The 24,435-nt window shown below is 38.8% G+C and overlaps 1 protein-coding gene across 4 annotated transcripts; it reads left to right on the top strand.

Annotated features, from left to right (window-relative positions):
• The first annotated feature begins 16,305 nt into the window (after positions 1-16,305).
• Positions 16,306-22,457, top strand: LOC131727746 (mineralocorticoid receptor-like). 4 transcript variants are annotated; one of them, XM_059019003.1, is made up of 3 exons: positions 16,306-16,638; positions 18,938-19,011; positions 19,157-22,457. In XM_059019003.1, the coding sequence occupies exon 3, from the start codon at positions 19,176-19,178 to the stop codon at positions 20,943-20,945; it is 1,770 nt and encodes a 589-aa protein (XP_058874986.1). In that variant the 5' UTR covers positions 16,306-16,638; positions 18,938-19,011; positions 19,157-19,175; the 3' UTR covers positions 20,946-22,457. The 4 variants fall into 4 exon arrangements, with proteins under 4 accessions (XP_058874986.1, XP_058874985.1, XP_058874984.1 ...); XM_059019004.1 differs by lacking the exon at positions 16,306-16,638 and adding an exon at positions 18,024-18,112; XM_059019002.1 differs by lacking the exon at positions 18,938-19,011.
• Positions 22,458-24,435: the final 1,978 nt, after the last annotated feature.

Genomic DNA, 24,435 nt, shown 5'->3' with positions numbered 1-24,435 from the left:
CTTTTTGATTTTTAACTTTTTGGGAGAGAGAGCTAATAAAAAAATGTGGTTTTAATCGCTATTAAAACCAGCCCTGGTGTCCTGCCATTTCTGCACTGCCGCTGAAAACCTAGAAACAGTTACATTGTTATCAGAAATGGAGGCAAGGCAGGTACCCTGGCACGCACTTGGAAGCTGGCAGGGGAGAGTATAGAAATGCAAAACTAAACTCGCCTGGGCTAGCCCTGAAATTCAGTGAAAACTGGTGAAAAAACTTGCTTCACCCAGTCGCCTTTTTCGAGTGCTGGGCCAATCTAGATTCGCCAAATGGGACGTGGGCGAGTGCCCAAAAAAGTGATAACTTTGGGATTTGCCCAGAAGCCACTGGCGAAACTAGATTGGCCCGGACAAAACTAGACTCACCAGGTCACCGGGTTTCACCCTTAACATAATGATGTGTGATATCTTACTAGGATATGTATTTTTTTTATTTCATTTTTTGAAATTTATTTTTTGTTAATATGATCCTGCTTAATAGCAACAGGTAGCTACAGAATAAACTAAAGTTAGTAGCTTTTCTTTACTTAAACTGGGATTTTGTCACGGAAATTTGTACCAAAAAGTCACATGGATGAAAATGTAACTATGTTTTGTTAAATATAGTATAACTACATACAATAATATTAGTCTGCCTATATAAGTAGAAAAAAAATAAATCTAAATTGTTATTTATTATGGTTTTCACAACATAAATGTGAACCAAAGTGACAAGCTGATCATTTAATTCAAGTCTTTTGTAAATCAGTAAACATCACAGCGCATAGCACTCCAAACACATTTTCGTTTTAACATTTGGTGGATTTTCATCCCAGCATTAAGGCAGTTTTACATACCTTTAGATTTACTTGTTTGTTTGATTGTTTATCACAGCTTGCTATACGACTGAAATGTAAGTGGATTTTTCTTGTACAGTTGGTAAACTTCAACACTGCCTATTAAAATCACCGACACCAACAAAAATCATGGAATCCGTGACAGCCGTGTTTTAATCTTAGCCTTAATTATATTGTATATTCAATGTATGCACCTAGAAACATTCAAGCCACTATGTAGTTTAGGGAATGAATGGGTTAAATGCATTTTAGACAGTGTAATGATTTTTTTATAATTCTGTTGATGAATGTGAGATACACTGATTGTGCATCTAATCCAATGCTCAATGATCAATTTTTATTTTGACCCCTCTGATGGCTGCTCTTACCTCTATACAGCAACATTTTAATTTCACTGTGAACCTGCTGTTTTTAATGAAGACTTTGGTTTGTCTTTGGCTCTTAGGGAATAAACAAATGTAATCAACACCACAAAATTGTCACCACATTTAAACCTGTCTGACCTCATCTACAGTACCATCTAAATGCAAAGCCCCTAGCAACAGTAGAGAGGAAGTACTGTACATAACGTCAATCACATTATAATCATTAAAACAGTAGGCTAAATAACCCAAGCTGTTTGTTTAACAAAAAAGAAAAAAAAATTCTAAAGGTAATGATTTGTCAAAAATGGCAAGATAACTGTCAATTAATGAATGTAAGCTATTGTACTATTCTTTCCCCCTTGAAGTACATGCAGGATGAATTGCCATTGACATTGCCACAAACTCCTGCAGCTGATGCGAGATGTAGAACAGACATTTTCTATAAATTGTTACCAGCTGCTTTCATACAGTGGCTCTCAAAAGTATTCATTTTATTGTGTTACAACTTGGAATCAAAATGGATTTAATTAGGAGTTTTTGCCACTGATCAATACAAAAAAAGTCCATAATGTCAAAGTAAAAAATAAAATCTACAAATTGTTCTAAATTAATTACAAATATAAAACTGAAAATAATTGATTGCATAAGTATCACCCCCTTTGCTATGACACACCTAAATAAGCTCTGGTGCAACCAATTGTATTTAGAAGTCACATAATTAGTTGAATGGAGTCCACCTGTGTGCAATTAAGGTGTTTCACATGATTTCAGGTTAAATACACCTGTCTCTGGGAGGTCCCACAGTTGGTTAGTACATTTCCTAACAAAAACTAAATCATGAAGATGAAGGAACATTCAAAGCAAATCCGGAATAAGGTTTTTCAAAAGCACCAATCAGGGGTAGGATATAAGAACATTTCCAAGGCATTGAATATCCCCCGGAGCACAGTAAAGTCCATTATTAAGAAATGGAGAGAATATGGCGCAACTGTGAATCTGTCTAGATCAGGCCATCCTCAAAAACTGAGTATCCGGGCGAGAAGGGCACTAGTCAGAGAGGCCACCAAGAGGCCTATGGCAACTCTAAAGGAGTTACAGTCTTCCACAGCTGAGCTGGGAGACACTGTGCATACGGCAACAATAGCCCGGGTGCTTCACAAAACTGGCCTTTATGGGAGAGTGGCAAAAAGAAAGCCATTGTTGAAAAAAACTCACATCAAATCTCGGCTTGAGTTTGCCAGAAGGCATATGGGAGTCTCTGAGACCAAGTGGATGAAGATTCTATGGTCTGATGAGACCAAAATAGAGCTTTTTGGCCTCAACGCTAAGTGCTATGTTTGGCGCAAGCCTGAGAACACCATCCCTGCCGTGAAGCAGGGTGGTGGCAGCATCATGCTATGGGGATGCTTCTCTGCGTCAGGGCCTGGAAAGCTTGTGTAGAGGGCAAAATGGATGCAGCAAAGTACAGAGAAATCCTGAAGGAAAACCTGCTGAAGTCTGCAAGAGACCTGGGACTTGGGAGAAGATACATCTTCCAGCAGGACAATGACCCCAAACATACAACCAAAGCCACACTGGAGTGGCTTAAAAACAAAAAGGTAAATGTCCTGGAGTGGCCCAGTCAAAGCCCAGACCTCAATCCAATTGAGACTATGTGGAAAGAGTTGAAAATTGCTGTTCACCAAAGGTCCCCATCCAACTTGACGGAGCTGGTAGAGACTTATCCAAATAGACTCATGGCTGTAATTGCTGCCAAAGGTGCCTCTACCAAATATTGACTCAAGGGAGTGAATACTTATGCAATCAATTATTTTCTGTTTTGTATTTGTAATTAATTTAGAACAATTTGTAGATTTTATTTTTCACTTTGACATTATGGATTTTTTTGGTGTTGATCAGTGGCAAAAACTCCTAATTAAATCAATTTTGATTCCATGTTGTAACACAATAAAATGTGGAAAAGTCCAAGGGGGGTGAATACTTTTGAGAGCAACTGTATGTCTTCTTTATCATCCTGTAAAAAATGTAAACCTTATCATGGATCCTTATAAGCATTTTATAACACTGACAGCAGTTTGTGAATCAATGGTCTCATAATGTTCACATAAAACGACTCATTAATGCAAACATCTCACTGAAGATCTTAATAATAATAATAATAATAATAATAATAATAATAATAATAATAATAATAATAATAATAATAATAATGCTTCCATAAAATTAAATGACCAAATCTCTAACTTACCTCACTTTTTTATTGCTGACTGTCATCAAAGTCTAGTTGTTCCACCGTCTCTGACCTTCACACTTGCGTCATAGGCTCTTCTCGTATTTTTGGAGCAATTCTGAAAACAATATAATATGTCAATAACAATTCAGAATGCAAGAGGTTAATAGAGTATTTTTCAAATATATTACAAAACAAGCCAACTCACACTCCTCAGATCACACGTCATCATTTGATGATTCAGAGCCACATTCATTGGGAGACCTCTTCTTTGACTTTTCCCATCCTTAGCATTTTCCTTTCTTTTCATATACTCATGTGCTCTTTCTTTGAAGTCTTCTTTATTATCTGCAAAGCTGATCAACATTATAATAATGTATATAATGTTTAATATTAAGTAAATATACACAATACTCACTTTTAAAAGAAGTGATACGGATTTGACTCTCCAATCGTAGACCAGTCCAAGATTTGGGAGGAAAAGGTCCTGACAGGAATCGTCTAAAAGAAAACATATGCATCTTACAAATGCTGCAATGTTTAATTTTGCAGCAGTCCCTTCATCCCAGTCACTCTGTCGCCGGACATTCCTCGTTCCAGTAAAACTCATGCTCAAAATCCACAAGATAGGAAAGTAAAATGTAGTCATATTGTTACTTCTCCTTGAAATGCATGACATCTGTTCAGGACTGTGACACCTTGCTTGAGCAAAAATGTAAAAAATAAATAAATAAACTTTTCCATAACTGCTTCAGCTTTGCTCTTAGACACAGCCACGTGACGCATATCTAATGCGCCATCAGGACGCATCAATGCCACGGGGCGTAGCCGAATGCATGAGCAATCAACACAACAGGATCTCAGAAAAAAGGAAATAAATTGTTTCCCTGTTCTTAACATAACACAGGATCACACCATAACATTCATACTTTAGTCAGTCAGTCAAGTCAGTCTTTCCAAACGCTCCATTTGTACTCCCATGTTTTTCTATTTTAGTACGTCATTTCAACTCAGTTTGTATCAAACTATCACGCCAGTCTCTATCACCTTCCATTCTACATCCTGATAATACGGAGAGAGTGTCGGTCATGGAACTACACACACATGCTGATGTTTTGGGACACCGCGTAGCAGACAGTTCTATTAAGGTACTGTAAAACCCCTGTTCTTAGCTCGCCATTATTTTCGTGATGAGCAAGAATTCGTGAAATGAACGCCAAAACAGTGTTGTACTGATGGTAGGGTGGTCGAGTTGTACTGATGGTAGAGTGGTTGAGTTGTACTGATGGTAGGGTGGTCCAACGAAATTTTAGATTTCAACAAACAAAATCCAAATGTCTGCTTCGCTGATGAAGGTAGCTGATGTCTCACAGTAATGCAGTACACACAGTAATGCAGTACAGTCTGGCTTTATTAATACCTACAGCCAACCTCAATACATGTAAATATATAAAAACCACACAGTGAATAAAACATAATATAAGGCAACAGCAAAACCACAACACTCAAGAATGAATTAATAAAGGTACAAAGTAAATCGTGTAACCAAACTACAGTGCCTATAGAAAGTCTACACCCCCTTTCAAAATTTTCACTTTTTGTTGCCTTTTAGCCTGGAATTAAAATGCATTAAAATATTTTTTTTTTCATTTATCTACACATCCTACCTCACAACTTCCAAGTGAAAGCTAAGAAAAAAATATTCTAGAAATTTGTAGAAAATTAATTAAAAATAAAAACTGAAATAGCTTGGCTGGATAAGTGTCCACCACCTTTGTAATAGCAATCCTAAATTAGCTCGCCTTCAAAATCACATTCCAAGTTAAGTGGCCTCCACCTGTGTTAAATTGTAGTGATTCACATGATTTCAGGATAAATTCAGCAGTTCCTGTAGGTTCCCTCTGCTGGGTAGTGCATTTCAAAGCAAAGACTCAACCATGAGCACCAAGGTGCTTTCAAAAGAACTCCGGGACAAAGTTGTTGAAAGGCACAGATCAGGGGATGGGTATAAAAAAATATTAAAAGCCTTGAATATCCCTTGGAGCACGGTCAAGACAATTATTAAGAAGTGGAAGGTGTATGGCACCACCTAGACCCTGCCTAGATCAGGCCGTCCCTCCAAACTGGATGACCAAGCAAGAAGCAGACTGATCAGAGAGGCTACCAAGAGGCCAATGGCAACTTTGCAAGAGCTACAGGCTTTTATGGCCAAGACTAGTCAAAGTGTGCATGTGACAACAATATCCCAAGCACTCCACAAATCTGGCCTGTATGGTAGGGTGGCAAGAAGGAAGCCATTACTGAAGAAAGCCCACCTTGAATCCCATTTGAAGTATGCAAAAAAACACTCTGTAGCCATGTGGCAAAAAGTTTTATGGTCTGACAAAACTAAAATGGAACTTTTTGGCCTAAATGCAAAGCGTTATGTTTGGCGCAAACCCAAAGAACACCATCCTTACTGTGAAGCAGGGTGGTGGCAGCATCATGTTATGGGGATGTTTCTCATCAGCAGGGACTGTGGCACTTGTCAGGATAGAAGGGAAAATGAATGGAGCAAAGTACAGAGAAGTCCTTGAGGAAAACCTGCTGCACTCTGCAAGAAAGCTGAAACTGGGACGGAAGTTCACCTTTCAGCATGACAACGACCCAAAGCACAATAGCCAAAGCTACACTGGAGTGGCTAAGGAACAAAAAGGTAAATGTCCTTGAGTGGCCCAGTCAGAGCCCCGACCTGTCCAATGGAACATTTGTAGCATGACTTGAAGATTGCTGTCCATCAATTTGTAAAGAAGAATGGTCAAATATTGCAGTGAGGAGTAGTGGTTAGGGCTCTGGACTCTTGACCAGAGGGTCGTGGGTTCAATCCCAGGTGGAGGACACTGCTGCTGTACCTTTGAGCAAGGTACTTTACCTAGATTGCTCCAGTAAAAATCCATTTGTATAAATGGGTAATTGTATGTAAAAATAATGTGATATCTTGTAACAATTGTAAGTCGCCCTGGATAAGGGTGTCTGCTAAGAAATAAATAATAATAATTGCCAAATCTAGGTGTGCAAAGTTGGTAGAGACCTATCCCAACAGATTGCTGCCAAAGGTGCTTCCACCAAGTATTAACTGAGGGGGGTGGAGACTTATCCAATTATGAGTTTAGTATTTTTAATATATAATTTTTTTCTCAATAAAAACTTTTTTCCCCTTAACAGTGTGGAGTATGGTGTGTAGATAAGTGGAAAAGAATCCTCATTTAAATGCATGAAACTGAGGCACTGACACAACAAAATGTGAAAAAAGTTCAAGGGGGTGTAGACTTTCTATAGGCACTATAATTGGCAAATTAATACTTTAAACAAACTCAAGCAGTGGAGGTGGCTGTCACAGACTTAACACCAGACTGAAGACTGTATATACAATACAATGATTTTTAATATATCTAAAACACCTTTAATAAGAAATATTAAAGCAATGAAACAGTAAAAATAACAATTGTAAAATACTAATTAACACTAGAGACTGTGTTTATAGGCATACCTAGAACAACCATGACTGGTCAATTTGACCAGCGTATTAAAAACAACATAACTATTAAAATGAAAGGACAAACAATTGAATATAACTCATATATAAAGCATCTGCACAACTGAAACATTGTAAATAAACTGACATTTGAACATAAATGTGTTTATATACAGACATATACATATTGCGCAACCTTAAAAAACGGTTAAAAATGCTGTTGTGGGACAGGCAACCCCAGGCAGTGCGGGCGGACCCTATGGAGGTGAAGCTGGGAGGGGAGCCCCCGGCTAAGAGGGTGGCAGAGGGAGCTCCACTTCTCCCCCTGGTTGTGGAGTTAGGACCAGTCGTAGTGCTGGGGTTGGCCACTCTGGCAGTGGCTGCGGCGGTGCTGGCCCTCTTCGCGGCTGCTGCGGTCGGGCTGTTTTCTGCTGTGCTCCCATCAGCAGCCTATGCAATGGTTGCTGAGGAATGCCAGCATCACGTTCTGGTCCTTCCTCTTGTGGTAGAGGTGGGAGTGGCAGGCAGTCTCCCTCTTGTGGTGGTGGTGGGAGCTGCAGGTAGTCTCCCTTTGGTGGTGGAGGTGGGAGCTGCAGGTAGTCTCCCTTTGGTGGTGGAGGTGGGAGCTGCAGGTAGTCTCTCTCTTGCGGTGGATGTAGGAGCTGCAGGTAGTCTTCCCATGATGGTGGAGGTGGGGGATGCATGTAGTTTCCCTCTTGCGGTGGAGGTGGGAGCTGCATGTAGTCTCCCCCTGGCGGCGGAGGTGGAAGCAGCATGTAGTCTCCCCCTAGTGGTGAAGGTGGAGGTCGTCTCCCTCCAACCCTAGAGACTGGTGCGGCTCTCCCTCTGTCGCTGGGAACTGGTGCGGCTCTCCCTCAATCGCTGGGACCCGGTGCGGCTCTCCCTTGGCTGCTGGGGACTGGTGCAGCTCTCCTTGGCTGCTGGGGACTGGTGCAGCTCTCCCTTGGCTGCTGAGAAATGGTGCAGTTCTGGACACTCGTGCTCCCTCCTTCTGGGCACTGGACACCCATGCTCCCCCCTTCTGGGCACTGGACGCCCATGCTCCCCCCTTCTGGTCGCTCAACGCTTGTGCTCCCCCCCTCTGGGCGCTAATTCCTCCTCCTGGTATTTGGTGGGAATCCCAGATCCCATTCTCCATTTTTTTTCACCAGAAAACCCATTCCTTTTTTTTCTTCTGCTCAAAAAAACACTTTTCAAAAAATCCAGAAAAATTAAAAAATGTACCCGCAGTACTCTTCCTTGGCCTGTGTCACTGGAGGCATTGTTATCCCTCGTTCTGACACCACATGTAGCAAGCTGGACTGAGCGGTGACGTCAGACCCGGAAGAGAAACACACAGAGTGGTGAGTGAAATGGTGAATGCGCTGGCTTGTGCGTTTTATTGTATAACAGAATTGTATAACTTCACTCTCGAACATGCAACCTCGTGTGCATGAAAACTGACTCTTTTTATGCAGATGTACCGAGCCTCGATTGCTAATCAGTCATTCAATTGGAATCTCGGTACATCTGCACGTGAACTAATTGTGCTCCCTGTGCTTCCATCCTAATTCCCATTTTAATCTGCACGTGGAGTGATTGTGCAATCCACGTGCCTAAATACAATTATACACTTTACATCACCTTTGCTACATAACCCACACTCCGTGTACCAATACCTGCACCAACAATAACACGCCACATACAACATATAACACAAAATACACACGGGCAGGGCCATCACGCCACAATAAGTATAAAAAAATAAAATAAATGGGTTTATATTGCCTACATAACAAAGCGCATATATACGCAACCGAAGCTATGTGTTTATACACAGACATACTGTAACTGAAATGACATGAATAAATAAACAGAATGGGCTTTATTTACAATTGTTTACAAAGTCTAAGTGCTGCCTCAAATCACACAGATCCTGCTCTTTTCATTTGGCTATCAACAGTAACCCAGTCTTCTGACACCAAATGCTCCACGGGCATATACTACTGCAATGAAAGCTTCTAATTCCTCCAAGGGCATTGACCAGCGATCATCCTGTAGTTGTCGCTGGGCTTCTGCTTCAGTGCAATGTTGTATGTGGTGAAGTGTATCCATGTCAATCAATAGGCGAAAAGCACTCAATGCACTCTCATCAATGTTGCGTTTTGCATATTCCGTGGGCCCTGGAACTTCCCTCAAAATATTATGTTCACCCTGAAGTTCGTTCCAACATCTACAGTATTTAAAAATCTCTGCTTTATTTTCTCCTATTGATTCTGGAAAAGCCACAGGCTCGTATGAACTTACCAGAAGGGAATTACACACAAAAAAATAATAATAATTACGATGAGACTGGGTTAAAAATATTCTGAGCAGGATCTTGTACACTGTGGTACTTCAGTTAAGTACAAGAGAGCATTTCTACACGTTTTTACAAAAGCTGCTTGCCGCCTTAGAATCTATTATAGGCTCCTACTTGTATCTCTAATGTATTGCTTCTAACCCCTGATAAACTGGATGTTCAATCACTCACTCACTCACCAGTCCTCAAGATCAGCGAACCATCTCAATGGATTCAATAGAAAATATATTCTAATTCGCAAATGTCGCTGTGGGACATTCAAGGATCTGCTCCAACCTTCATCTTCCAAACCACCCATCAGAAAGAAGTCCTTGAGTCCAGTCAACACTTTGCGTTCCGGATGCTTCTCCCATTCAAGATGTCCTTCTAGAAAAAATATTCGTATCTGCTACTGTGGGTTCCTCCAGCATGGTGAAATCACCACCAAAACCAGTTCCTTGACTTTAAACTTCAATCTCAGGGTCATGTATTCCATACATTTAAGCTTGTTAAATATTGTACGAATTGTATTAATTGCATTTCTGCTCCTTCTAGCTACCTATCGAGCGTCCGCTGCAGTTCATATAGACCTTAAACTTCAATCTCAGGTCTTGTATTTCATACATTCATAGCATGTAAAATATCGTATTAATTGTATTTGCCCTTTGCTGCTCCCTCTAGCTACCTCTCGAGGTCCTGCTGCAGTTCAAGAGGTGTTATCTTTTCTTTTTAAACAAAGTAAATCTGATAAATTAAGGGAAGGAGCAACTGTTCACATTGCTTGAACTAATTATGTTTTCTGTCCCCGCGCTTCCATGTGGAGATATCTGGCTTCCAGACTCCGATCCACGCCTCAGGACCCACAGGTTTGGAGCTGCAACCACAGCTGCTCAACGAAACATTCCTGCACATGTCATCCAAAAGCTTGGTCAATGGTCTTCAGATGCTTATGAGATTTACATAAAGAGCAACGTTAAAGACATTCTCATTGCCCAACAACACCTGGAACCTGCGTCCTAATGAAGGACTTTACTCCAGAATCCAACCCTACCATATCCTTTGTTATATATATAAACTGCATTTTGCTATGATGCCGCCTATTAGTAATATGTATATAATTATACTATGTTCATGTTTTTTGAGGCCTGGAGGGGAGGTGGCTGAAGGTCTAGGGCCCCCGGAGATTTTTTCCTTCCTTTTTTTTTCTTTTTTCCCTCCGTTACCTTCAGTCACAAACAAAACAAAAACAAACAAAACAAAAAAAAACTTAGATATCACATTTTGTCATTTTTTGGGGAGGGAGTTCACCATTTTTATTTTTGATATATTTGTGCATTCAACAAAATTATTATTATTATTATTTATCCAAGGCGACTTACAGAGACTAGGGTGTGTGAACTATGCATCAGCTGCACAGTCACTTACAACTACGTCTCACCCAATAACCGCACAAGGAGGTTAAGTGACTTGCTCAGGGTCACACAATGAGTCAGTGGCTGAGGTGGGATTTGAACCAGGGACCTCCTGGTTACAAGCCCTTTTTGTGTATGTGGTCATAATTATATATGTATTTACATATATTTTTATTTTAGTTCTTGACATCTGTTTTTTGTTCACCAGGATGAACATGGCACACCAATTTTTAGCAAATAGGGACTCTGCGCGAATCTCTCAGCCTCTCCTTCCTTTGTGGAGAGTATACGTTGCTCCTCTGCCTAATATTTTTTGTTCACCGGGATGAACATGTTGCATAGATTTTTTATTTTATTCTTTGTATTTTAGCAGATGGCACCATAATACTCCGAAGGATGAGGCTGTGCTCCAACTACTTTTTACTCTACTTTTTATTTTTATTCAACCATTTTTTGGGTTTAATGTTTTGGAAATCTACAAGATTTTGTATTATAATAAAGGTGGTTATTTAAAGTCCATATCTCACATAGAAAATCATTTTTTGGCTTTGGGGTCGTACTTGGTTTACTTTCACAATGAGCAAGAAATTAAATCTCCTTGATCAATTTTAGAGCACTGAGGCCCAAATTTATAAAGGGGAAAAACCGACTGCAGAAAGCCACGTAATGTGCCACACTCATCGTCAAAATAACGACCTATTTTATAAGACTAATTAGGTAATGCAGGCGATTCCGCAATCAACCAATTTAAATACCCCTCACCGCAATTAGCGATGGAGAATTACACACCTCTCACAATAAATAGCGGGTTTGGGTCAACCCTGCATGTGTAGGCTACACATTCCAAAAGAAAATGAATGGCACACAAAGACCTCAGCCTGGTACTAGCCATGGTGATGAGGAAAACTGAAATTTACCAATATGGAAGTGGAGATTTAGGTACAAGCAGTACCTGTAACACATGAAGATGTGTTACAAGCTCTAAATACATCACCAGGACAAATGAATAAAATATGGAATGTGTGGTGGCTTCTTAATAAACAAATGTACCACTTCAGAGTTTGTAGTAGGTTGCTTATACATTATGACACATCATCCAGTTACTGTGCTTCGCATATTAGTTCAACTTCTTATTTTGTATAGAATAATTCCAGGCATATGGACTTTTCAAACTTCAGAAACAATAAGTTTTATTTACTTACAGCCAAACGGGTGGATAATCCTTCCATTGTTGTACAGCAATATGTTCAGCAACAATACAGCTGCATACGAACTTCAGTTTAACTACGACTTATATCTTCTTAAAGTTTTATGCAGTTACAACTCTCCTATGTCTTATGTTTATCTGTATTTCTTACTCTATGTATGATTTTAAAGCATATATGTATGGTATATATGGTCGAAAAACTGTACTGCTCTAGCTACAAACTAACTACGTCATCTGTCCCTCTGTCCTTTTTTTTTTATTGTTTTTTTTCCAGCTCGAATTTAACAATACTGCCTGAACCAGTATTGTTAAAAACCAGAATACCATATTACAAAAAATACATTCTGTAGGCATTACTAAAATAACGGTGGAGGATGAGCCCTCATTGTATATGAGACTTTTCTTTTGTGCGCCTCGGAATATCTTACAAAAGAGTCTTACAAAAGAGAAAAAATTAAATGTGTACCTGCCAGAAACCAACAAACAAAAGCTTTAGTCTCCATTTTCCGTGTTGTATGAAGTGATCATTGCATTGTGCACTGACGAACTTGTTGATTTTACTTTCACGGAATACAGTACTTTTTTCATGCAATCCATTCCCTTGCACCTATCTGAGGTGAAATGTATTTTTGACACATTTAACCATCGCGAAATAGTCCTGTATGTATGATCTTTCTTATTTATGACATATACATATGCATGCATGTTTATGGTTTATGGTTTATGGTTCCTGTTTTCCCCTAGTGACGTCACAGATGTCAAGATTTGAAATCAGAGCTTTTTGGCGGAAGCACTTAAAACAAGGTTTAGATTGTAAGTTTCTTACAGTTACAGCGGAAAAGTATAAATTATATATATATATATTTTGTAACGATCTTGGTTCCCTTAGGCAGAGGGTTCACACACAGCGAGGCAATCCACACACAGGTGGAGGGCGGGAGTGAATCCGGGACCTCTCGCACTAAAGCATAGCGCCGATACCGCTGTACAAAAGAGCCGGTTCCCTTGCAAGAAGCGTATATCGGGCTTATGTCTTTTGTGTGTGATTACGTCACCTACCAGTAATGTGAAATAGGTGACATAAGGCAAGATTGTCCTTATGAATACATGTGATTCAAGGGAAAATGGAGGAAAAAGGTGAACAGCCAGGGGTGCCGGAGCCTGGGTTTTTGACAAAAGAAACATGTGCACAGCATCTATAGACAAAAGCAGACCCTTCCCTGGCTTTATGCACTAGTCACCTATGAAGGTGAAATACCACTGAAGTAGTCTACATGTTATTATGAACTGTGAGCATCTTTTCAACAACATAGAAACGTGTAAATCTTTGAATTGAAGCAGTAAATAAGGCTTCAAGCACAATTTAACTATACAGTTCATTAAAACACCTAAGTGCATACTTATCAATGCAAAATATTACTACCCTTTACCTGACTACTTCCCTAAGGACATTATGAAGGTAATTTGTGATGTGTAAAACTTAAGTAAGTTTGGATATTATTGTTTTCTTCAGCATTGCAATCATGATTATGCAGCAAAACAGCATAGCTCTAAGTTTTATGACTGTTCCTTTAGTTTTTAAATGTAATAACATAGGCCTATAAGAAAAAGTGTGAACAAAAGGAGACAATTTGCAAATTACATGGCTTGGTAACCCACTCCACACACTCACCATTATACAGTATGTGTAAAAAAGTGCCTTCCCTCAGTTTCCCACTGAGGCTTCTGGTTCTGTTCTCTGTATTGTGCTTAAAATATCAACTAGGATTAACTTTGTCAGGTCCTCTTAGGATGTAAAAAAAACTATATCAAGTCTCCCATTATCCTTCTTTGGATTACATTTCCCTCAACCTGTCTTCATAGCTCATACCTTTTCGCCCTGGGATTCATCTGGACTGTATCCAAAGCTGCATTGTCCTTTTGTTGTAAATTCAATAAACTACTTCATTTTCCCAGACTATGCCTGGACTTAAAACTTTACCTTGAGAATAAAATGTTTCTACATTTCATTAGATTATTCTCTTTGTTCAATGCATTTTGGTCAGCCCACATTTCTTATCATTACACATGTACCTTTCCACCATTTTCAGAAAAGTTTCTGGAATTTTGGATACTAGGTTAAAAATGTATCAAGTCTTTCTATCAGAAATCACTTCACTAAGTCTGATGACCCAATGCAATATTAGTTTGCAATCTGATTTTTTAATAAAGGGCAGAGGCCTAGCAAACACTAACCACAAGTAATACAATCAGTTAGGAAGAACAGTATCCTCAAGATAGAAAAGAGAATCAGATTTTGTCTTGTCTGTTTATGGCAAGGCATTTCAGACTACTGGGGCATGGTAACATTAGAGTGGTAACATTTGAGTAGTGGTTAGGGCTCTGGACTCTTGACCGGAGGGTCGTGGGTTCGGTCCCAGGTGGGGGACACTGCTGCTGTACCCTTGAGCAAGGTACTTTACCTAGATTGCTTGGAAAAACACAACTGTATAAATGGGTAATTGTATGTAAAAATAATGTGATATCTTGTAACAATTGTAAGTCCCCCAGGATAAGGGTGTCTGCTAAGAAATAAATAATAATAATAATAATATGAACTCCTTTATCACCCTAACTCCAGGAATCTCCATTATGAAGTTTGCATTGTGTGAAAACTGAGTGTCGGGTCAAGGCCATGTATAGCTGTAGGTTTAAAAAGAACCCACAGACTAGATACTGAGTTTCAGAACTTGGTTGGATTTGAATCAGAAGCAAATATGCACAAATAGAGATTCTGAGCCAAATAATAAGATAAAAAAAAATATTCTTACCAAATAAAACAGATCAAAAATGTAATTTGGGGCTCCCGAGTGGCGCATCCAGTAAAAGCTCTCGCTAGAGTGCAGGATGCTCTCTATAGCCTGGACATTGCGAGTTCAAGTCCAGGCTATTCCACAGCCGACCGAGGACGGGAGCTTCCAGGGGGCGGCGCTCAATTGGCCGAGCGTCGCCTGGAGGGAGGGAGGGTTAGGTCAGCCTGGGTGTCCTCGGCTCACCACGCACCAGCGACCCCTGTAGTCTGGCCGGGCGCCTGCGGGCTTGCCTGTAAGCTGCCCAGAGCTGCGTTGTCCGACGCTGTAGCTCTGAGGCAGCTGCACGGTGAGTTCGCAGTGTGTAAAGAAGCGGGCGGCTGACGGCACATGCTTCGGAGGACAGCGTGTGTTCATCTTCGCCCCTCCCGAGTCAGCGCAGGGGTGGTAGCGGTGAGCTGAGCCTAAAAAATAATTGGGCATTTCAAATTGGGGAGAAAATAATAAAAACTAATTGGCAACGACTAAATTTAAAAAAAAAAAAAAAAAAAAATGTAATTTAATAAACCAAAGTGAAGGTAGGCAAAGTGTACTTTAAATTGACCTTAGGAGAGCCGTGGTGAAAAGGAAACAGCCACATGATTTTCAAGGTGTGGTGGAGGAAGCTTCAAAACAATGACATGATACGTTTTAGCAGAATATAAAGGGTTGGAATGGGATGATAAATGGTGGGTTTTGATGCCTCATGTTCTTTAGACTCACTGCAAGCCCTTACATTAAAAGCAAATTGTACAGTAGTCCTTGGAGTGTGTGTAACTAGTGTGTTTTACTTCTATCGTAGATGAGACAAATAATATCACTTCTTGAAATTTGATCAGAAGTTGAGGGTCCACCAACTTTTCCATGTTTTGCAACAAATGTATACTGTCATGTACAGGGGCTCCCTCCGCTGGAGGAGCGAGGTGTGGCATCATACCTGATATTGATCTTGGTATTATAGTCAACTACCTGTATCAACTTAGCAGCCCTGATTACACACACACACACACACACACACACACACACACACATATATATATATATATATATATATATATATATATATATATATATATATATATATATATATATATACTGGGCACCAATATATAAATGAAAGCATATATACACTGTATATTTATAAATGTGATATGTTAATACATGTAATTAACACTATATGATAAATACATGTACTATTCTAAGATAAGACCAGGCAAGCACGTGTATGGCATGCATCCTTCAATTTCTAATGACCAAAGTATGCCATGCTGCAAATACATCGTAGTTTAAATAAAGCCACAGAATGATGTAGAATTATCTAGATTTGTTTGGCCAATGTACACTGTGAATCAGAATGTTTTATTCTAGAATGTGTTGAGCCTAGTGCTCCGTTGTTCCAGAAGACAGAGGTTTGTAAATCGTTATCTTTCCTGCGAGTGACTTTCGTTTTTCTCCCTTTGCTGAGTTTAAACTGCACTCGGTGCAAGTGGGAGGGTCCATATACACAGAATGACGTCGCTTGTCAAGTCTCTTGCTGACTCCCCTCAGTCTGTTTTTATCAGTGCTCTGTCGAAAAGCTACAAAATCAGAAATCTAAGGTTTACGGGAGATTGTGAAAATAATAACAAGCTGTTTTGGGGTTACGGTTTTGGTGTATATCACCCTTCGGCTGTTCGTATCACGACTAGCTGGGAAACACAACTGTATACTTACTTTGCGCCGGGAACTGTCACAACTGAAATTGGTGGATGCATGGAAACAGAAAATAATAATTTTTACTGTGTGAGATATCGGGGGACAAAAACGACGCTTTTCCCCTTGGCTTACCAACAACACATCCACCTGACCAAGTTAGATGTAGTAATTAAGGTAAGACTGCGAGTGTATAGGAGCTGTCATAAACGTGCCAGATTTTACTGTAACCTGCGGTATTCCTGGTTAATACGTCGGAATCAAGTTTAAGCAAGCTTAGTTATACAGACTATCTTCAGGTGGTAACTGGTTTGAAATTAAATAGACATGTAATAAACAAAAAATGTCATTCCTAGCATTGTTATTTATGTATTTATTTATTTTAATCATAGCGCTTTTAAAAACGGTACAGTAGTAATGTTATTGCAGCGTCTAAACTCAATTGTTCGGTGGAAATCTGACATTGACGAGAAGGAATAACATGTTACAGTAATTTTTTGAAAATTTAAGAAAATATGGACAGATTTTTCAGATAAAAAATGCATGACAGTTTGAAAGGTTTCTATTCAGAGAAAGCAGTACATTGCTGGGCTCTACACAGACAAGGAATCGTTCAAATGAGCGCTCCTTACTGTGTATACACACTAGTAACTATTCTTGCTTTGGTGGGCAGGGGTATGGGCATAGCATAAATAATGTAGCTGATGAAAATGTATTTAATTCAAACATATTTTAAACTGCAAGTCTCTACATTTCTAAAATGTTGACACGGGTGAATGAATCCCGATATGGCTACCCGCTCTCTTGCAATACGGGCTAGATGGCCTCGTCGACTTTAAAAACTGCATATATTGTTTGTGCAATTTGATTAATACAGAATCCATTAACTTGCCAGTGATGTAGGCTACTCACTTCCAGCACCTTGGTAGATGTTTATCTCTATCATTTTTAATATGGTATAAAGCTCGCAAATTATTTAATTCAATTTTAAGATTACAGATGTGTTACGTTTTTGTTTTGTTTTGTTTTATCTTTTGTAGCATGATTGTATTAGTAAATGTCTCTAGTTGTTAAAGGTTAAACCTTGGCCAGATGTTGATAATAATAACGTTTTAACGTAGAGACAAGTAAATAGCGTAACTAATTGTGGCCTGCAAGAATACTTACTAACGTACTTATGCATATGCAGTATCATAACTATAGCGCCCTCGTCTTCATACATTCATACAACGAATAATTATGTTATTACTCACACCGAAATACTATATTACAAACTGGCTACTCAATATGAAAGCAGATTTAGCAACACAGAGGTATCTAATATTTGGATACTCTGTAGCTTTAAGAACATCAGAATTTATCGGTCATGTCGCAGCACAGTTCTGTCAACAAGGGCCTTAAAGTCCAGAGTGACTGTAGAAACGAGCCAATCGGTAGGTGGCGTAAAATTAACTTTTCGTGACACAATTACGCTGTGGCCAATGGTTACAGTTAGGAGGAGGGGTACTGAAAGAGTGCTACAAAAAACACGTGATTCATTTTAAAGAGGCAAGCAGCATGTTGTTGAAGTTGGGCGCTTTATACAATGAATGCCAGATACCTGCGTTGCAAATCCTAACTGGCATGAAGTCAGTCAGAAGCGTTTTTTAAGGTAGGCTGCAGTATTTATTTAGTTAACTCATCGAATGTTGGGAGTAATTGTGAATTACCAGACACCGCGTTGAGGCAGAATGATTTTAAAAATAGATGTAGCATTCGCAGTTGTGAGCTGGCTCCTGAGGCTAGTTTTTAAGTAGTTTCGTCTAATGGTACTAATTATAATGTTACATGCGTTAGGCTTTAACTATTATTTGATATTTAAATAGAATATGTTTTTAAACAAAAAGCCCATGATTATGTTCCATTAAACACTAAAAAAAGTGGATGTTTACTGCAGTTTTTAATAGTTAACTCCTTACTGACTTTTTTTCTTTACATTACATTTCCATATGTTGTTTTTAGCTATAGAGAAACAACGTTATTCCTTTTTAAAAACTGCAGCTACTTCCTCATTCTTTGATCACACTAGGTGAATAACGTTCAACAGCAGGAGAAGGTCATACATTACATACTTGTTATGCCATGTTGTAGCTGGAAGCATGATTGTTTTTGTATTTTTTAAAATATGTTTAATATAGGCATACATTATAAGTTAATAACCTTTTCCAAAATATGTGAAGACTATTTAAAAACATTTGGCACACCACATATTCAATGCTGCGAGGTTGGCTAATCTATATAATTTAAAATGTACAATTGAGGCAACTGGTTACAGCCTCTCACTGGGTTAGAAGTGTATTACTACTAGTAACACATGTTTATGTTAATTTGTCAAATATTACTAAAAATAGATTATTGAACATGCGTAGTGTCGTGCATGATAAAATAAATATACAGTATACTCATGAGAACTCAAAAAGTATAATTTGATTCACAGTTGGTGCTGAGACTTTCCAGTGGGCATCTACCGTCTCATAGAGCCCGCTAAAGCTGAAAGCTGATTGGCTGATGGTACTGAATCGTTTTCTAATCTGCATTAAATTATTTTAGATATTCTGTTTGATATTACATTTTCTAACTGAACAGGTCTATACTGTTTAACCACTGCTTAAAATAAATATATATTTTTTTTATTCCTTGTATTTTGACAAATTAGGTATACCCATGAAACAACTATGGAGACCAAAAGACACCAATGCTTCCTTGATAGAATGAACTGTGAGAAAATGTTGAGTCAAGTGCCTAAATCAATGGAAAACAGCTGTTCTTTGGATGAAAATCAGACCGAAGATAATGCATTGATGGAGATCCTAAATGTCACAGCTACTGGCTTCAAGGAAAATGGTGGGAACAAGTTGGAACAGGCTCTGGCTTTTCAGCATCAGAATCAGAAATTTGTTTTCCCAACTTTAAATAATAACAACAATATTAAGCTGGAGACAGACTCCAAGGAACTTTCCAAAACTGTGGCTGAGTCTATGGGCTTGTATATGAACTCTGTAAGAGATATAGATTATAGTTTTGGTCAACAGAATCAACAAGGACATCCAAGCCCTGTGAAGGGCTATCCAAACAGTGGGCAGCAGATTTATACAAGTGAAGAGAATCTGTCTGCATCAGCTACGAGCCCCAAAATGAACACTTTGGGTTCACTTATCTCATCCCCTTACTCTGCAATCTCCAACCTTTCTAATATTAATTCTATGGAGTGCTCAGCCAGCAGCCCAGCCAACACCAGCAATATGGCTGCTTCTGTTTATAGTCCCCAGAACACAAACGCCTCTATTTCCAGCCCTGTCAGTAACAATCTGGTGTCTTCAACCACCAGCCCTCTTGTGGATCCTTGTACTGCTGTCAGCAGCCCCATTGATTATAGCTCTGGGGTATCAAACCTTGCTAATGTACATGCAAGAAACTCTACTGCTTGTAGCCCCACAAATACCAGTAATATGGGCTCTCCACTTTCAAGTCCTCTTAATACTATGAGATCGCCCATCTCGAGTCCCCAAAGTATGTGCAGTGTGAAATCTCCTGCCTCGAGTACTGCTAACATGAGATCTTCTGTATCAAGCCCTATTGGTAAAAACATTAACATTAACAACATGAGATTCTCCATTTCAAGTCCTTCGGCTGTTACAAATATGTCAGTAGTAAGCCCTCCATATAACTCGACAGGGTTTCCCATCTCCAGCCCTGTTGGTGCACTTGGTCTGGTTCAGAATGATATTAACAGCCCAGATGACAGAGACCACGATATGAAAAGGTTTGAATTTCCAAAGGTTGAAAAAACAGACGGCGAAATATATAGTTGTGGGGTAGACGTGATGGGCAAGTTCATTAAAAATGAACCTGGCACTGGTTTTGATAACATGTGTCTTTTAAGTGACAACAAGCCAAACTTACCCAGTTCTCATTTTGCCACACATGTTAAGAATGAATCGGATAAAGGGTCGTCTTGCCTGAATGCACACTATAACGGACAGCAGCAACCTTTAACCCCCTTTCCTGTTTCAGAAACCACTTACTTGTCTTTGAGGGACAATGTAGATGAGTACAGCCTTTCTGGGATTTTAGGACCACCTTTTGATTCATTAAATGGCAATTATGACCATGAGGCATTTTCTAACAATGACTTGCCTAAGAGAATTAAACAGGAGCCTGACGATGGCTGCTATTATCAAGAGAATAATAACATGCCGACATCGGCTATTGTTGGAGTTAATTCAGGTGGACATTCATATCATTACCAGATTGGAGCGCAAGGAGCAATGTCTTTTTCACAACCTGACGCGAGAGACCAATCAAACCCTCTTCTAAATCGAATTTCTCCTGTTACGGCTGTGATGGAGACATGGAAATCTCACTCTGGCCTGTCACAAGGCTCTCTGCCATCAAGGGGCGATGGCTATCTGCTGCAAAGATGTATTCCAGAAAACATGAGGTGAGGGAAAATAGTTTTACATTAAAGTTATAGAAAATATGCATTTACCTGAACCGTGTACATGATAACATAAGATAGAGTAGTCATCTAATTGACTTGCTTATAAGCTTTACCTTATAGTTTGATTGAGCATTTTAAAGTTATTTATGAGTAACATTTGAGCCATAAAACATGACTTACTTTTGACTAAATGACTAAATGTATTTCAGAATAGATACTGAGCTACAGATAATTAACCCTTTGCGGTCCATTTATTCAGCACCTGTCAGGCGCGTCAGGTCTAATTTATTATTTATTTTCACATGAGCTGTTTAAAAGTAATTTTATTCACTGTAAAACAGGTTTAAATATCAAAAGGACACTCAGTACTGCATCTCCAGCTCTGCCCCACTCCTTGTTCGCTTTATTTATCACATATCTCTTCATAGTAGTGCATACTGCTCACTCGATTTATCACCAAACTCCTCAATAATGCTATCCAAGTTGTTATTTTATTACTATAACAGCTTGGCAAATGTCCACTATTGTCTTTGAGAGCTGGATGCGGAAGCAGCTATCTTGTTTGTTTATGTCCATGTTATGTCTGTGGTGAAGGGACTATGCGTATTGCTCAGATCCGCCTCCGTTTTTTTTTTTCTCGACTTCTCTCGGCTTCTGTCGGCCTCTCTCGGCCATTGATAGCTTTTCTCTGCTTTTTCCAGAGAAGAAACGACTAGGGACCTGTGTATGATGCCTTTTTGATGATGTCAGACAGAGTCCGACATCAGACTGGAAAGGAAAAATTGTAATGTCGGACTTGGTCTGACATAGGACCGCAAAGGGCTAATAATGGAGGATATTGGTCCTGTGTCAGAGTACTCGTAAAGCAAGCTTTGTTCACAGATAAACAGCTGGTCAGCGTATGTATAACAATAAAATAGGCACCTGGGAACAAAATGTGCCAAAAATTCTTTGCACAACTTTAGACTATAAACATATTTCCCTCATTGCTCTATAGGTAAATTAATTTTATAACGGGCTATGGGATGTATTCATTCTTAGACAACAGGGTTCACAGAAGGTATTCTAGTAGTATTATTGCACTTACTGTAAACCATACTGTATTTAAATATTAACCTTACACTGTAACCCTGTACTGCCCTGTAACACCTGTTTTTCTGATTATTCAGGTATTTTTAGGGATTGTCTTACTAGAACAGTGCTGGCTGTGGTTATACTATTTTGTATTTTAAACATAAAATGGCAGATGCTCTTGTTGCTGTCATTTCTAGATCTTGGTAAATGTAATGAGTATGTGGATACTGTACACATGCATTGTGACTGCAAGTTGTTTTTCTTTTACTTATACAAATCATGTGGAAATGGGAGCTGTTTGTAAATTGTAGTGTAAATTAGTATAATGTGGTAAATTACAAATTAGGTTGTAGAGTATTCAGCCATGATAACATGTTCAGTTTTTGTATGTGAATCTTTTCCTCTATCAAAAAAAAAAAACAACAAAAATAAAAACTTTAATTAGATCAATAATTGATGTGATCGCAGGCGCCTAACCCATGAGGCAGAAGGGGCACATGGCCCCCCACTTTGAATATGGGGGGGGGGGGGGGGGGTCAAACTATATATTTTGCCCCTCCAATTTTTTCATTCATTATGTATTATATCTTGTTGTGTTTGGCATTGGTTTGTCTTAAAAGGTTTAAAATAAAATATAAAAATGGAAACGTATTCAGAGGATGGGCCACATTTATAGACATCCAGAATAAATTCTCCCTACACGAACATATTGGTTTGACCCAAGGTCTGCACAGTGGCTAACGTTAGCTAACAGTAAGAAAAACCGTCGCTAAGTTAATGTGAACTCGGCAGGAGAGATGACTTAAATATAGGCATATATTTTTTATTTATAAATCACAAAAATATCCGAAGGAAGACAGAGTATAAGACCATTATTAATAGAAAATGGTAAGGAAGAGAAAGTATCAGGCCGTTATTAAAAATTCAGTTCCCACCAAAATCTTTTTTTTTTTACTTAGATTAAGAAGTAGTAAATATATGAAAAAGTGGCATTTCAAAATCACACAAGCCTGATTTTACTTTAGTGAAAAAGTTGTACCTTAGTTGTTCTTTGCTGATATTAATGTTCAGCTTTCATATCAACACGTGTGTACTTACTAATAATTTAAACTCACATTTGTTTAATAATAAATATTTACCTGAATGTCTGTAAAAAATGTAGAAAAAAATGCTGATTGATAAAAAGGGCGACTCAATATTTACTAGTGTAGCTCATGATATACTGAAGTCTCTTAGATTTCAGTAGATCATTGACTCCATTGGTCTGGACCAGGTACATTTCACATTCTTTGCGCATCAATTTTTATTTATTTATTTATTTATATTCGTGCTTAAGGATGCAGGGTGCTTATTGTTTTTGTATCAGCACCAAGCATTGCCCTGCTATGGAGAGCGTTTACTTTCCGAAAGTCTTGTAGCAGCTGGTTTCGTTGTTTGACAAAACTTGAAAGGCATTCTGTAGCATCCAGCACTACATTTAAAACAAAGATGAGCAAGGAATATTTTAACTGTTAACCAGGGATTCAAACCGGAATTTTTTCCGTTTCGGCTCAGGTTCTGAAAGTTCCGAACGGCTGAATTCGTTCCGTTCCGGTTCAGTTATCCATCTGTATCAATAAATGCACTTTCTTCCTGTCTATAGAAACAACAATGCCCATGTTGCAGCCTTAAAACAAAATGACAGCAGTCCGTTTGTTTTTTTTCTTTTCTCCTTTGCCTCAGTTTGAGTTTACATTTTCTTTTTTAAACAATTCAAAACAGCGACATTTCCCAATAATCTCGGTGGGTTAACGTCCTTACATTCAACGTAATAACTTAACCACTTCAACACCATGACATACGCACGTATGTCAAATGAAAACCGACTTACAGTACCATGCCGTACGTTCGTACGTCAAGTTTCCCATTCTATTCTATGAGCGGTTACTCAGTCTAGCATTTCAGGTTTCATTCTCTAAAGCAGTGCTGGCACTGTGGAATGTGCAATGAAAGTCAGGGGAGGGTCAGGTGACATTTGTATCCAATTGCGTGTCGTGTAGAGATTCCAATCTAGCTGTGGACGTTTAGAAGACACAGAAATATTGTGTGAAGGCATTCAACTTTTACAAGTATATATATATATATATATATATATATATATATATATATATATATATATATATATATATATATATATATATATAGTGTTTTAAATTATTATTTTTTGTTTTATTATTAGTTTTACTTGTTTAGTTGTAGTTTATATAGTTTTTAGCGAAAGCTAAACATGGCAACATACGTGGAGAGCGACAATGGGAGTGATGAAGATTTCAGAGTTGGTTTGGAGGATTTTGATACTAGCGACAGTGATGCTGACTTATCACTCAGCGATGATGATGAAGAGGATGTGGAGCCAAGAACAGCAGGGGACTGGGTGTTTA

The sequence above is a fragment of the Acipenser ruthenus genome, unplaced genomic scaffold, assembly GCF_902713425.1.
Source record: "Acipenser ruthenus unplaced genomic scaffold, fAciRut3.2 maternal haplotype, whole genome shotgun sequence".
Taxonomy (NCBI): Eukaryota; Metazoa; Chordata; class Actinopteri; order Acipenseriformes; family Acipenseridae; genus Acipenser; species Acipenser ruthenus.
Note: the sequence above shows the minus strand (reverse complement) of the source record. Positions and strands in the feature narration are given on the sequence as shown.

What these genes read in the sequence shown, in the direction of transcription:
- LOC131727746 (XM_059019001.1), top strand. Translation starts at nt 18,051, where the DNA reads ATGCCAGATACCTGCGTTGCAAATCCTAACTGGCATGAAGTCAGTCAG. An exon ending in AGTCAGAAGCGTTTTTTAAG is followed by an intron (nt 18,113 to 19,156) that starts GTAGGCTGCAGT and finishes TTGACAAATTAG; the next exon opens with GTATACCCATGAAACAACTA.